This window comes from Pleurodeles waltl, chromosome 8 (genome assembly GCF_031143425.1).
Source record: "Pleurodeles waltl isolate 20211129_DDA chromosome 8, aPleWal1.hap1.20221129, whole genome shotgun sequence".
Classification (NCBI taxonomy): domain Eukaryota; kingdom Metazoa; phylum Chordata; class Amphibia; order Caudata; family Salamandridae; genus Pleurodeles; species Pleurodeles waltl.
In genome coordinates this window covers 517,233,423-517,246,756 of record NC_090447.1, presented here as the reverse complement: position 1 = coordinate 517,246,756, position 13,334 = coordinate 517,233,423, and the positions used below count along the sequence as shown (strand labels likewise).

At 45.2% G+C, this 13,334-nt stretch overlaps 1 protein-coding gene across 2 annotated transcripts in view; it reads left to right on the top strand.

Annotated features, from left to right (window-relative positions):
* PPEF1 (protein phosphatase with EF-hand domain 1) overlaps positions 1–13,334 on the top strand; it is a 471,481-nt gene that overhangs the window by 220,550 nt on the left and 237,597 nt on the right. Inside the window, exons 4-5 of one of the 2 annotated variants that reach the window (XM_069204506.1) lie at positions 8,952–9,012; positions 12,220–12,371. In XM_069204506.1, coding sequence (XP_069060607.1) covers positions 8,952–9,012; positions 12,220–12,371 — 213 coding nt within the window. Of the gene's footprint in view, positions 1–8,951; positions 9,013–12,195; positions 12,372–13,334 lie in introns of both variants that reach the window. The other variant, XM_069204505.1, reaches the window with a different exon arrangement.

Sequence of the window (13,334 nt, the reverse complement as noted above, 5' to 3'; positions counted from 1 at the left end):
AGCGACCCTTGCCTACGGGATCGCTCCCCCGCGTGACATTGGCGCCAAAAAAATAATCCCTGGTGCCTAGTGGTTTCTTCCCCCTTGGGGGCAGATTGACCCAAAATCGGCCAATCTGCCCCCAAGGGGAGCAGAAATGGTCTAAATACAATTTGCCCCCCAGGTGAGCGACCCTTGCCTAATGGGTCGCTCCCCATCTCTAAAAAAACAAACAAACAAACAAAAAACACCCCCAAAAAAATTGCCCTGCCGCCTATAGGTTTCTGCCCCCCCGGGGCAAATCGGCCTAATAACAATAGGCCGATCTGCCCCCAAAGGGGGCAGAAATGGCCTAAATACAATTTTCCCCTCCAGGGGAGCGACCCTTGTTCAAGGGGTCGCTCCCCATCTGTAAAAGAAAAAAATCCCCGGTGCCTAGTGGTTTCTGCCCCCCTTGGGGGCAGATCGGCCTAATCAAAATAGGCTGATCTACCCCCCAGGGGGGCAGAAATGTCCTAAAATAATCCCCCCCCCCCCCAGGGGAGCGACCCTTGCCTAAGGGGTCGCTCCCCTTGCGGGAAATTCACGAAAACAAAAAAAACTCCCTGGTGTCTAGTGGTTTCTGCCCCCTTGGGGGCAGATTGGCCTCATCAAAATAGGCCAATCTGCCCCCAAGGGGGGCAGAAGTGGCCTAAATATAATTTGCTCCCTAGGGGAGCGACCCTTGCCTAAGGGGTCGCTCCCCACCTAAAAAAAAAAAAAAAAAAAATGATCCCTGGTCCATAGAGGTTTCTGCCCCCCTGGGGGCAGATCGGCCTAATAATAGGCCGATCTGCCCCCAAGGGGGGCAGAAAAGGCCTTCCAAACAAATGCCCCCCCTGGGAGCGACCCTTGCCCAAGGGGTCGCTCCCTTATGTCCATTTCAACAACAACAACAAAAAATCCCTGGTTTCTAGTGGGGTTTCAAAAGCCGGATTGCAAGCAATCTGGCTTTTGAAACGCTGGGAGAGACTTCAAAGGGAAGGAAATACATGTCCTTCCCTTTGCAGCCTCTCCGGGCCTCCCCCACGTGATCGAAAGAGAAATGCTGAGCATTTCTCTTTCGATCGCGCTGGAAGCTGAGCTTCCATCGCGATTGGGGAGGCCCTGTGACAAATGAGCGCGCGCTGACGTCACAGGGGGGGTGTCGGGGGTGGAAGGGGAAGGGCTTCCCCTTCCATCCCTGCCTTGGGGGGGTAGGTGGGGAGCACAGGGGGGGAGCGCTAGTGCTCCCCCCAGTTCCCGTGCCTTGGATGAGGTGACCTCGTCCAAGGCACCCGACTGGTTAATAGGGTTAATGAAAGTTATAAAGGATGGAATTGTGATGCATGCCTTTCATTCTCTCATTGAATGGTGGCCGGGTGGTATACTCCACCACAAAGTTCCATCAGTCTGATTCAGCAAACAGCGATTTAGAGTTTCCCAGAAAAAAGTGAATATTTTGCACATTTAAGTTGAACTTTTGCGTGAAATCCATTTGTGAATTGTATCCATACTGTTAACTTTGTCGCGTAGGCTCTCATTATTCTAATGAGACTACTGGATTTTGAGCGGTAGAATCGCCTGAAGTGTGGGAGACTGAGTCTTAACCCATTACAGGTGACACCTGTCGCCCTAATCCGGGTTTTGCTCCGGCTAAGTAGCAGTGCCTCACCTCTGCCCAAGCAGGGATGATTGGGCAGCCGAGCGCATGACACAATTGACTTCTCAAGGAAATCGTGGTTACTCAGGTCTCATCCGTTTCTCTCAGTTACATTAGTCTCACATACACAAAGACAAACAGAGTAAGTATATGTTTCAATAAGGTTTTAATGAAGCAACTGCATCTTAGAAAACAAAGCATGTACTGCAATAACCAGGATGATACATCATCACACAATTAGAATTGTGACAAGGAGAGTGAAGCATAGAAATAACGCTGCCATATTGTCACTAGAGTCAATAGACTAATTCCTACCTAGACTATAATAGAGCATAGCATGTTAAGCTCTAGTTCTGCCCTTCAGGTTCCCCTGGGAACACATTATCCCCCATACTTGAGCAAAGGCCTGAAATCTGCATATGCAGCTGTAGCGAAGCATTCAGCAATCAGCATACAGTCGTGGTCCTCTGGCTGGAATCTCCCTCTAACGTGTAAGGGACAGGGATGTGTTTATATAATAAAACAGCTGATGTTCTGAGAAAATGTCCCAACGTAAGGATGTGTGTTTTTCTATGAATACCAGAGACAAAACTTTTACCACGTTCACCGGCAATCTATCTCACTGCAGCCTTGAAAGAAGCACAGAGTGAGCAAGAATGTCTTGTTTGAGAACATAGTGCTGGCCTGAGAAAGAACAGCTAGATAGAAAGAAATTAAACAAGACCGCAAAAGAGGCTAATAAACAAAGCCGAATAAAATATATCTACGTTAAAGTGCACAGTGGCAGGCCAAGTGTGCTAAAATGACGTGCATGAAGCTATAACTAAAATGGCTCCCCAACAACTTTAACCCCTTTGGTGCGTGTCCGACGCCCACACTACCTCCTTGGTGCGGGTCACGACCAGTGGCTGACACCGGGGGGGGGGGGTAAAAAATCCTCTGCAGCATTGCACTCGAGGATTTTTTTTTTAAACCCTGTTTCTCCCCCCGTCCCCCACCCGCCCCCTTGTGACGGTGCGCTGACGTCACAGTGTTGGCTGCTTCCTGCTTTGATGGGGAAAATGGCCCCAAACGGCCTTCCTGAACGTGTTTCCTGGCCCTCGGTCACAGCACAGCTGTGATCGTGGGCCAGGAAACACCACTAGACACTAGGGATATCATTTGGGGGGGTCGCCCCCTCAGAAAACGGGCCGCCCCCCGGGGGCATATTTTTTAATGTGGAGGTAGGTGACACCTGGGGGGGGGGCGCAATCGCTAAATTAAAAAAAAAGAAAAGAAAAGAAAGAAATTGACAGGGGGTTACCCGTGGGCAGGGAGACCCCCTGTGGTGGTAATACTTTTTCTTAGTGGTTGTAGGGTTTCCCTGGGAGCCATTTTGGCCCCCAAGGAAACCATACAGCTACTAAAAAAAACAAAAAACAAAAAATATATATATATATATATATATATATATATATATATATATATAGAGAGAGAGAGAGAGAGAGATAGATAGATAGATATAGATATATAGATTACTTTTGTCAATGCATGTGTGATTTCCCTGGGGGCTGCGATCGGCCCCCAGGAAAACCAGACCCACATATAAAAGTGATCTCTCTCTCTCTCTCTCTATATATATATATATATATATATATATATATATATATATATATATATATACACATACATATATATATGCCACCAGTTGTCTTGCAGTTGCAGCTTGCGTCTTCAAAGCAATGCACATACTTCAACTGACGCTTTTCAACTGTAGTTTTTAGGCAGCAATAAAAAAGTCAAGTAAGTCTTGTGATTATGTTTCTGCTACAAAAGGATCAGACTTTTGTCTAGTGGCAGTTTTAGTGCCATAAAGAAGTGCAGAAGGTTTATATGCCTACTGCAAAGAGCAAATCTGTATTTTATGTAAATTAGTAAAGTCAGCCATTACCTGCGCTATAATACAAATGAAATGTATGTGCGGGGTAGGGGGCGGTAATGGAGAGATTAAGGGCATTTTCGCTGGGTGGTAATGAGGGAATCCAAGGAAGAGGGAGTGGGAGCACCAATAATGATTGTTGGACTGGGCGCAGGAGGTGCTAAAGACTGTGACGAATGGCATGTGACAAGGTGTTTTTTGAGTGTCTTGAAAGAACGTGCTGATTGAGGGAAGAAGCGCAGGTAAGGTGGCCGTCTTCTGTTGCACGTATCACACACACACACCAGTAATTTTGTGACTGTCTACGTAGGCTAGTGTTTTAGAGCAACAGTTCAGCCAATAGCAGAGATGGCATCTTGATGGATGACTGCTGCTCATGCCGTCACTCGGGTTATAGAGGACAGCTCTTACATAGGATCAGAGACTAAGACAGCAGATACTGAGACATCATCTGAGGGATAGGACAATGGTGCAGACTCTGGGAGTGATTTTTCAGTTGGAGGAGTCCCATTCGATAACTCCTCTTCCAGTAATTATGAGGAAGGTGATGAGGACAGTCCTGCTGTCCCTTCGCAAGCACAGTCTGTGCAACGGGGTAAAAGTGGGTTAGCCCAACCCAGAGAGCAGGTGAATGCGGCGACAAGCACAGAGAGAGAGTGCTCTCTTGGGTGCTCCCCAATTTAGTTCAGCCCCAAATTCCACCGCCCAAATCGTATTGTGGAGACATCAAAATTATCTATCACAAAACAAACTGGTTTTGTAAGGCAGGCACCTGTGTTTTTGGTCCTGGGTTCGGCGGCCATATAGGGAAACATACTAAACCCAAACATTTCTGGAAACTAGACATCTGGGGAAGTCCACAGAGGTGTGTTTTGTTCGGATTCCCCAAAGTTTTCTTACCCAAAATAAACTGCAAAGCTGAAATGTTGAATAAAAACTCTATTTTTCTTGCATTTCTGTCACACAAACTACAGGAATATGCTGGTATCTTCAAAATTCCTACCACCCAGTGATTCCTCACCTGTCCTGATAAAAACACTACCCCACTTGAGTGCCTATACCTAGTGCCTGCGTCAGTAATGGATCACCCCAGGGTCAACAATTGCCTCATGTAAGGACCAACATTGACTGTTGTGTGATCTATTCCTGTCGCAGGCGCTGGGCCTGCCCACACAAGTGAGGTACCATTTTTATCGGGAGACTTGGGGGAATGCTGAGTGGAAAGAAATTTGTGGCTCCTCTCAGATTCCAGAACTTTCTGTCACTGAAATGTGAGGAAAAAGTGTTTTTTTGGCCACATTTTGAGGTTTGCAAAGGATTCTGGGTAACAGAACCTGGTGAGCGCCCCACAAGTCTGCCCATCGTGGATTCCCCTAGGTGTCTAGTTTTCAGAAATGCGCAGGTTTGGTAGGTTTCCCTAGGTGCCGGCTGAGCTAGAGGCCAAAATCCACAGCTAGGCATTTTGCAAAAAACAGCTCTCTTTTCTTTAGGAAAATGTGATGTGTCCACATTGTGTTTTGTGGCATTTCCTGTCGCAGGCGCTAGGCCTACCCACACAAGTGAGGTACCATTTGTATCGGGAGACTTGGGGAAACGCTGGGTGGAAGGAAATTTTGGCTCCTCTCAGATTGCAGAACTTTCTGTCACCGAAATGTGAGGAAAAAGTGTTTTTTGGGTCAAATTTTGAAGTTTGCAAAGGATTCTGGGTAACAGACCTAGATGAGAGCCCCACAAGTCACCCCATCTTGGATTCCCCTAGGTGTCTAGTTTTCAGAAATGTACAGGTGTGGTAGGTTTCCCTAGGTGCCGGTTGAGCTAGAGGCCAAAATCCACAGCTAGGCACTTTGCAAAAAACAGCTGTTTTTTTTTTAGGAAAATGTGATGTGTCCACGTTGTGTTTTGGGGCATTTCCTGTTGCAGGCGCTAGACCTACCCACACAAGTGAGGTACCATTTTTATCGGCAGACTTGGGGGAATGCTGGGTGGAAGGAAATTTGTGGCTCCTCTCAGATTCCAGAACTTTCTGTCACTGAAATGTGAGGAAAAAGTGTTTTTTTGGCCACATTTTGAGGTTTGCAAAGGATTCTGGGTAACAGAACCTGGTGAGCGCCCCACAAGTCAGCCCATCCTGGATACCCCTAGGTGTCTAGTTTTCACAAATGCGCAGGTTTGGTAGGTTTCCCTAGGTGCCGGCTGAGCTAGAGGCCAAAATCCACAGCTAGGCATTTTGCAAAAAACAGCTCTGTTTTCTTTAGGAAAATATGATGTCCCACATTGTGTTTTGTGGCATTTCCTGTCGCAGGCACTAGGCCTACCCACACAAGTGAGGTACCATTTTTATCGGGAGACTTGGGGAAACGCTGGGTGGCAGGAAATTCGTGGCTCCTCTCAGATTTCAGAACTTTCTGTCACTGAAATGTGAGGGAAAATTAGATTTTCTGGGCACATTTTGAGGTTTGCAAAGGATTCTGGGTAACAGAACCTGGTGAGAGCCCCACAAGTCAGCCCATCCTGGATTCCCCTTGGTGTCTAGTTTTCAAAAATGCGCAGGTTTGGTAGATTTCCCTAGGTGCGGGCTGAGTTAGAGGCCAAAATCCACAGCTAGGCACCTTGCAAAAAACAGCAATGTTTTGTTTAGGAAAATGTGATGTGTCCACATTGTGTTTTGTGGCATTTCCTGTTGCAGGCGCTAGGCCTACCCACACAAGTGAGGTACCATTTTTATCGGGACACTTGGGGGACCTCTAGGTGGAAGGAAATTTGTGGCTCCTCTCAGATTCCAGAACTTTCTGTCACCGAAATGTGAGGAAAAAGTGTTTTTTTGGCCACATTTTGAGGTTTGCAAAGGATTCTGGGTAACAGAACCTGGTGAGCGCCCCACAAGTCAGCCCATCCTGGATACCCCTAGGTGTCTAGTTTTCACAAATGCGCAGGTTTGGTAGGTTTCCCTAGGTGCCGGCTGAGCTAGAGGCCAAAATCCACAGCTAGGCATTTTGCAAAAAACAGCTCTGTTTTCTTTAGGAAAATATGATGTCCCACATTGTGTTTTGTGGCATTTCCTGTCGCAGGCACTAGGCCTACCCACACAAGTGAGGTACCATTTTTATCGGGAGACTTGGGGAAACGCTGGGTGGCAGGAAATTCGTGGCTCCTCTCAGATTTCAGAACTTTCTGTCACTGAAATGTGAGGGAAAATTAGATTTTCTGGGCACATTTTGAGGTTTGCAAAGGATTCTGGGTAACAGAACCTGGTGAGAGCCCCACAAGTCAGCCCATCCTGGATTCCCCTTGGTGTCTAGTTTTCAAAAATGCGCAGGTTTGGTAGATTTCCCTAGGTGCGGGCTGAGTTAGAGGCCAAAATCCACAGCTAGGCACCTTGCAAAAAACAGCAATGTTTTGTTTAGGAAAATGTGATGTGTCCACATTGTGTTTTGTGGCATTTCCTGTTGCAGGCGCTAGGCCTACCCACACAAGTGAGGTACCATTTTTATCGGGACACTTGGGGGACCTCTAGGTGGAAGGAAATTTGTGGCTCCTCTCAGATTCCAGAACTTTCTGTCACCGAAATGTGTGGAAAAAGTGTTTTTTGGGTCAAATTTTGAAGTTTGCAAAGGATTCTGGGTAACAACCTGATGAGAGCCCCACAAGTCAGCCCATCCTGGATTTCCCTTAGTGTGTAGTTTTAAAAAATTCACAGGTTTGGTAGGTTTCCCTAGGTGCCGGCTGAGCTAGAGGACAAAATCCTCAGCTAGGAACTTTGCAAAAAACACGTCAGATTTCTATGTAAAAATGTGATGTGTCCATGTTGCCTCTCCTGTTGCCAGCATTAGGCCTGCCCATGCAAGTGAGGTACCATTTTTATCGGGAGACTTGGGCGAACACAGAATAGCACAACAAGTGCTATTGCCCCTTGTCTGTCTCTACATTTTTTCCTTCCAAATGCAAGACAGTGTGTAAAAAAGACGTCTATTTGAGAAATGGCCTGCAATTCCCATGCTAGTATGGGCACCCCGGAACTCAGAGATGTGCAAATAACCACTGCTTCTCAACACCTTATCTGATGCCCATTTTGGAAATACAAAGGTTTTCTTGATACCTATTTTTCACTCTTTATATTTCACCAAATGAATTGCTGTATATTCAGTATATAATGAAAACCCATTGCAAGGTGCAGCTCATTTATTGGCTCTGGGTACCTAGGGATCTTGATAAATCTACAAGCCCTATATATCCCTGCAACCAGAGGAGTCCAGCACATGTAACGGTATATTGCTTTAAAAAATCTGACATTGCAGGAAAAAGTTACAGAGTAAAACATGGAGAAAAATGGCTGTTTTTTTTCAGCTCAATTTCAATACTGTTTTATTTTAGCTTTTATTTTCTGTAGGAAAACCTTGTAGGATGTACACAAATGACCCCTTGCTAAATTCAGAATGTTGTCTACTTTTCAGAAATGCTTAGCTTTCTGGGGTCCAGTATTGGTTTCACACCCATTCCTGTACTAACTGGAAGGAGGCTGAAAGCACCAAAAATAGTAAAAATGAAGCATGTCCCACTAAAATGCCAAAATTGTGTTGAAAAATGTGGTTTTCTGATTCAAGTCTGCCTGTTCCTGAAAGCTGGGAAGATGGTGATTTTAGCACCGCAAACCCGTTGTTGGTGCCGTTTTCAGGGAAAAAACCACAAGCCTTCTTCGGCAGCCCTTTTTTCCCATTTAAAAAAAAAAAGACATTTTAGCTGTATTTTTGGCTAATTTCTTGGTCTCCTCCAGGGGAACCCACAAACTCCGGGTACCTTTAGTATCCCTAGGATGTTGGAAAAAAGGGCGCAAATTTGGGTGGATAGCTTATGTGGACAAAAAGTTATGAAGGCCTAAGCGCGAACTACCCCAAATAGCCAAAAAAGGGCTCAGCACTGGGGGGGAAAGGCCCAGCAGCTAAGAGGTTAAGCAGCTTCTTTTTTCATCCTAAAAAAATGGAGGTACTAACATTGCTATACCTGTGAGTGGAAATCTGCTGATTGATTCTATATACAGTTCAGGTACGAAAAAGAAAACCCCAACACCACATATACAATAACACACACAAAATCACTCTGAAAACACAATGTATATTTTGCCTGGTATAAATGTATCCATCCACTGGTGCCCCTACAGGTGCATCCTTTTGAGGTTTCCATGGATGAACAAGTGACGGGTGTTGAATGTTATCAAGTGCCATATCCATTTAGCCTTTGGAGACCACAGATGCACAGTTCAGTCAATGCCCTCTACCAAAAGTATTCCAAAATGAATCATTTTGCTTGAAGTGTGAAAAATACTTTTTTTTTTTTTTCAGGTCTTTAGTTAACATTTCCAAATTACGTTTCTTTCAGCTGTCCAACTTTTTTACATTCATGCTGGATCACGTCACTCATCTCAATGGCTCTGGCCCAGGTAAGTTCAACACACAAAAAATCAATTTGATTTTTGGTTATATATCCGTTCTCAGACCACTAAAAATATTTAAGGCTAAGTCATTTTACAAAGTTTGCCGGAAATATGGTGGTGGGTTATTGGATTTTTACTGTTTTGGAAGACGGCAAATGTAACCGCAAAATTGAAAACATAAAAATGACCATGATTAAACAATAGCTTTGTTTTCCTTTTGCTGTAAGAAGAGGCTAAAATTCATGTATTTCTCCCCACCTCTATATTGGAATTGCACGAAATGGGAAAAAGATGGCACAAGGGAGCGGGGTCAAGGCAGCTGGGGTTACATCAAGGCAATCAAGACTGTTTTCTTTTGTGAGACAAGCCATAATCATGACATAGAGAGTGGGAGATACAAGGAATGTCAATGTAGATGGGTGTTGGAGATTTTCTGGTGTTATTTATGGTGAGTATGATGCTCATTAATCCTTCGTATTGTACTCTACTCTATCATTTGTGTAGTACCGCCTACCCCTGACGAGTTCCCAAATCATTTCTGGGTGGTCAAGTATGAGGCTACTCTGTTTTCAGTTCACGGGTGGTAGGAGGGGTGCTGAAAACGTGTAGTGAACTAATTGCTGCGTTAAGTTGGAGTGAAGCATAGATATAAGAGAGATAGAGTTGCATTTATGTATACCCACTATCTTTAAGTAAAAGGCAAAATCTGTTTGTTTCTGTGGTTGTTAGACTGTTCTTTTATGCGAGAAGTGGAGTGCCTGAAACTTTTTGTGGCAAACATTTTGCTGTTCTGTGCCTATGTAATAGATGTGGCAGACAAATGTAAAAGATAGAGCCGTGTTTGCATGTACATGGCTGGTAGGGAGAGGGTTTGTAGTCTGATCTTAGCAGCAATGTTTGATGTCCTGCATGAGATGCTTAATCCTATGTGAGGTTCATCCTGTAGCACTGGAGGGGCATGAGATGCTCTACTCCTTCATGAAGTCCATCTGACAGGACCTAAAAATCCAGTATAAGTCCTTATCATTGTAGAACAAACAGGAGTCAGAGGAGACAATTAAAGGACAGTAGTGTGTGTGATTGTCAGTTCAGGACTTCCATGTGAAGAGCCTAAATCACAACCTCAGACTGTACAGGGTCATTGAGCAATTTTCTTATCTTAGAGGTCATCAATCTATTATGCTAATTTGCCTGTCTGTTAAGAGAGTCTCTAGGGTGTATTTTACCATCAAGCAATCCAGCAAAGCAGCTATCAAGAGCTATAAGTGGTGAAAAGAGAAACTGAAAGCAGAACACCAAAGTTACTCTTCTGCTGTTGCCACTTTGTGAAAGGGTACAATGGTATATTCAGTATAAATAAATATGAAGACCTACCTGAAGGGGACAAGGCAACGACAGCCAACATGGTCTGCTCTAGAAAAGCCCCAAGCCCGGCACCACTGTAATCTATCTGCATCACATTTAGGGCTTCTCTTTAGTGCCATCCGGAGTTACCAGAGGAGTGGCAACCTGGAATGTTTGCTGAGTTTGACTGTGGGACACTAAGAAAAACCTCCCAATGGCAACCCCTCTCCATGTATTGGGCCCCTTGATTGGGGCCTAATCATAGAAATAACTGCAGAAGTAGCTGCTGCGCACGAGTGGTAACCAATGCGCGCACAATCTGGAGCCTCAAGACATGGACTGACTACTTACCTTCATGGAACTGGTTTATCTGCACCATTGAGGGTGACGGCACCCAGACTTTTGTCTCTCCCTTGGTGACACGAGGTCCTGACTGGGTGGCTGGGCTCATGCAGACATCATGCTGAAGACCCATGTCCCTGACCAGAGTAACTTCAAACTCGCAGTTTTACACTGAGTATCACTCAGCCCTGGCGATGGTGGCATCATTCAGGTAATCAGTGAGGGACACAAATTCTGGAAAATCTGCCTCCTCGAGTGAAGACTAGAGAATGTATTTGACACTCTTGACTGGAACTTCCTGTTGAGTGTCATAGCTAAGTTTGGCTTTTGCAGGTATATAATTAAATTAATTAAAATGCTGTGTACTGACCCAACTGCAGTGTCCAAGTCAAGAAGCTAATGTCTGCTCCCTTTGCAGTCCACAGAGGGCATGTCAAGGAAGCCCACTATCCCCCTTGCTTTTTGCTTTTCCCATGCAACAATTAGATATCAAGATGCGCCAAGAAGGGGGCACACTGGGGGCATCCCCTTAGGTGGCCATATGCATACTGTATTGCCATGTGTGGACAACAGGCTGCTTTACGTCAGGGATGTCCATGTGGAAAATAATATTGTCACACGCATTCTTCAGGATTTCGGCAAAGCATCAGGGCTGTACATCAACTGGCTTAAGTACCACTTGTTCCTCGTCTGCCCACGCTCTATAGATCTCAGGGATGCGATACTCAACTGGGAGGGCAATTTCTGCCAGTACTTGGGGGTTAGAATCTATCCCTCTTAGCAAGACGTATTAGGTGGAAACCTTTCCAAGGTAGCATCAGGATTGGTATCCACTTTCAGTTTTGGATAAATCGCCTGCTCTCGGACAAGGGCCATATCACACTCTCTCAAATGCTAATGCTTCCTTGTCTCCTGTACTACTTTACCAACCTTCCACTATACCTTCTGAGTAAATTCTTTTGAGACTTGGACATGTTACTTAGGGAGCTCAAAGGCACACAGGTTGCCGTAGAGTTGTGTTAGCCAACCTGGAAATCCCAATAGATAAGGGAGGCCTTGGACACCCTACCTTGAACACTATGACTCAGTTACAGTGGGTTCTCGGGGCAATCACTGGAAGACACCTGCTCAGGTCAGGGTCCACTGCAACCAGAACACTTACTCAAGCTTTTTCCTCCATGAGCTAAAACTGTAAAGAAGCAATATCAACTGGCATGTGTCGCCCACAATTACTTTCAAATAATCTTGCTCCTCGCTGAACACATACATTTTTTTGCACCTGCTATCCCTCTTTTGGCTTTACCAAAACCTCAGGATTGCTTCTCTGCCAAAGAGCTAAGACTCTGGAGTGCGGTTGGCCTTAAGATATTGAGTGATCTCTTTCAGGACTGTCAGCTTCTAACATTTATGTCCATTATGGTCAATTCAACATTCATAAAGCCCAGTTCTTGACTTACAGAGCTATGATTAACACATGTCAATTACTGTCCTTTTTGCTTGCAGATTTGATTTCTCATCTTTTCAAAGCTACAGGTGATCGCAGGGGAAGCATCGAAGGATGCAAGTCTTTGGAGTATGAGAGAATACAAGTCCCTGATTCTTACGATGGTCCACGACTCTCCTTTCCCCTGACTATTAGTGACACCAATGCATTACTTCACGCTTTCAAGAACCAACAGGTAAGTTACGCAAGATTGCATTTTAAAAAAGTTTGGAGATGATGTTTAAAATGGTTCCAATGTTTTTACAACAGATCGGAGTCTGATTTTGTTTGTTGAGATGTACAGAGCGAATGTCTCAAATCCAGGGCTTTAAGTGGTGGTGAAGGTCTCTATAAGGGATTTGGCATATGTAATTAAGGGTGTGGCTTAAACGTGTAAAATAAATTTCTGTGATTTCCATAGTGCACCACTCAAACAGTTTTTTGGTGCCTCTCTGAGCTTTCTGTTATCACATCCAGGTATGTACACCCCTTTTGTCTCCATAACTCCTTCATCCATATCTTACACCTCATCTATTTCCTCTTCACACCCTTTTTTCACTGTCACCTGAATACACTTCCTCGCATTGCATCTCTCTACCACCACCAAACACACAAAACACCCCCTCACCTGTAAACATGGCATTTTCTTTTACTTTTGCTTGTCAGGATTTGGACATCTGTGTACCTTCATCACACACCATTTCCACAGAATCAAAATCACAACTAGAATATGTGGTCAGAGAGCTATGCTCTTTGAAGAGAGGCTGAAGATTTGATGACCGTCTATTCTGAACACCTTTCTGACCCACTGGTAGGCACTTTGAGAAACATGCACTGCCTTCAGCAGCAACTCCAGAGCTCCAGTGGCAGCCTGTAATAAACACATGGATTCAACTGGGTTCAAACTATGGAGCTCATTATGAGGCCCAGCCTCGTGATGACATTCAGACCGCCTCACTCCAGGCGGTCCGACTGCCACATTACCACCCTGGTGGTCGGACCATCAGGGGACAGCCGTCCCTGAAAGGAACATGGTTCCTGAAGGGCTGATGGCTGTCTGAGTTGTGGTCAGCCATGGCGGCGCTGCACTCAGCGCGGCCGTGCTGATTAAAACTCAACTTTCCACCAGCCTTTTCATGACGGGGACACCGCCATGAAA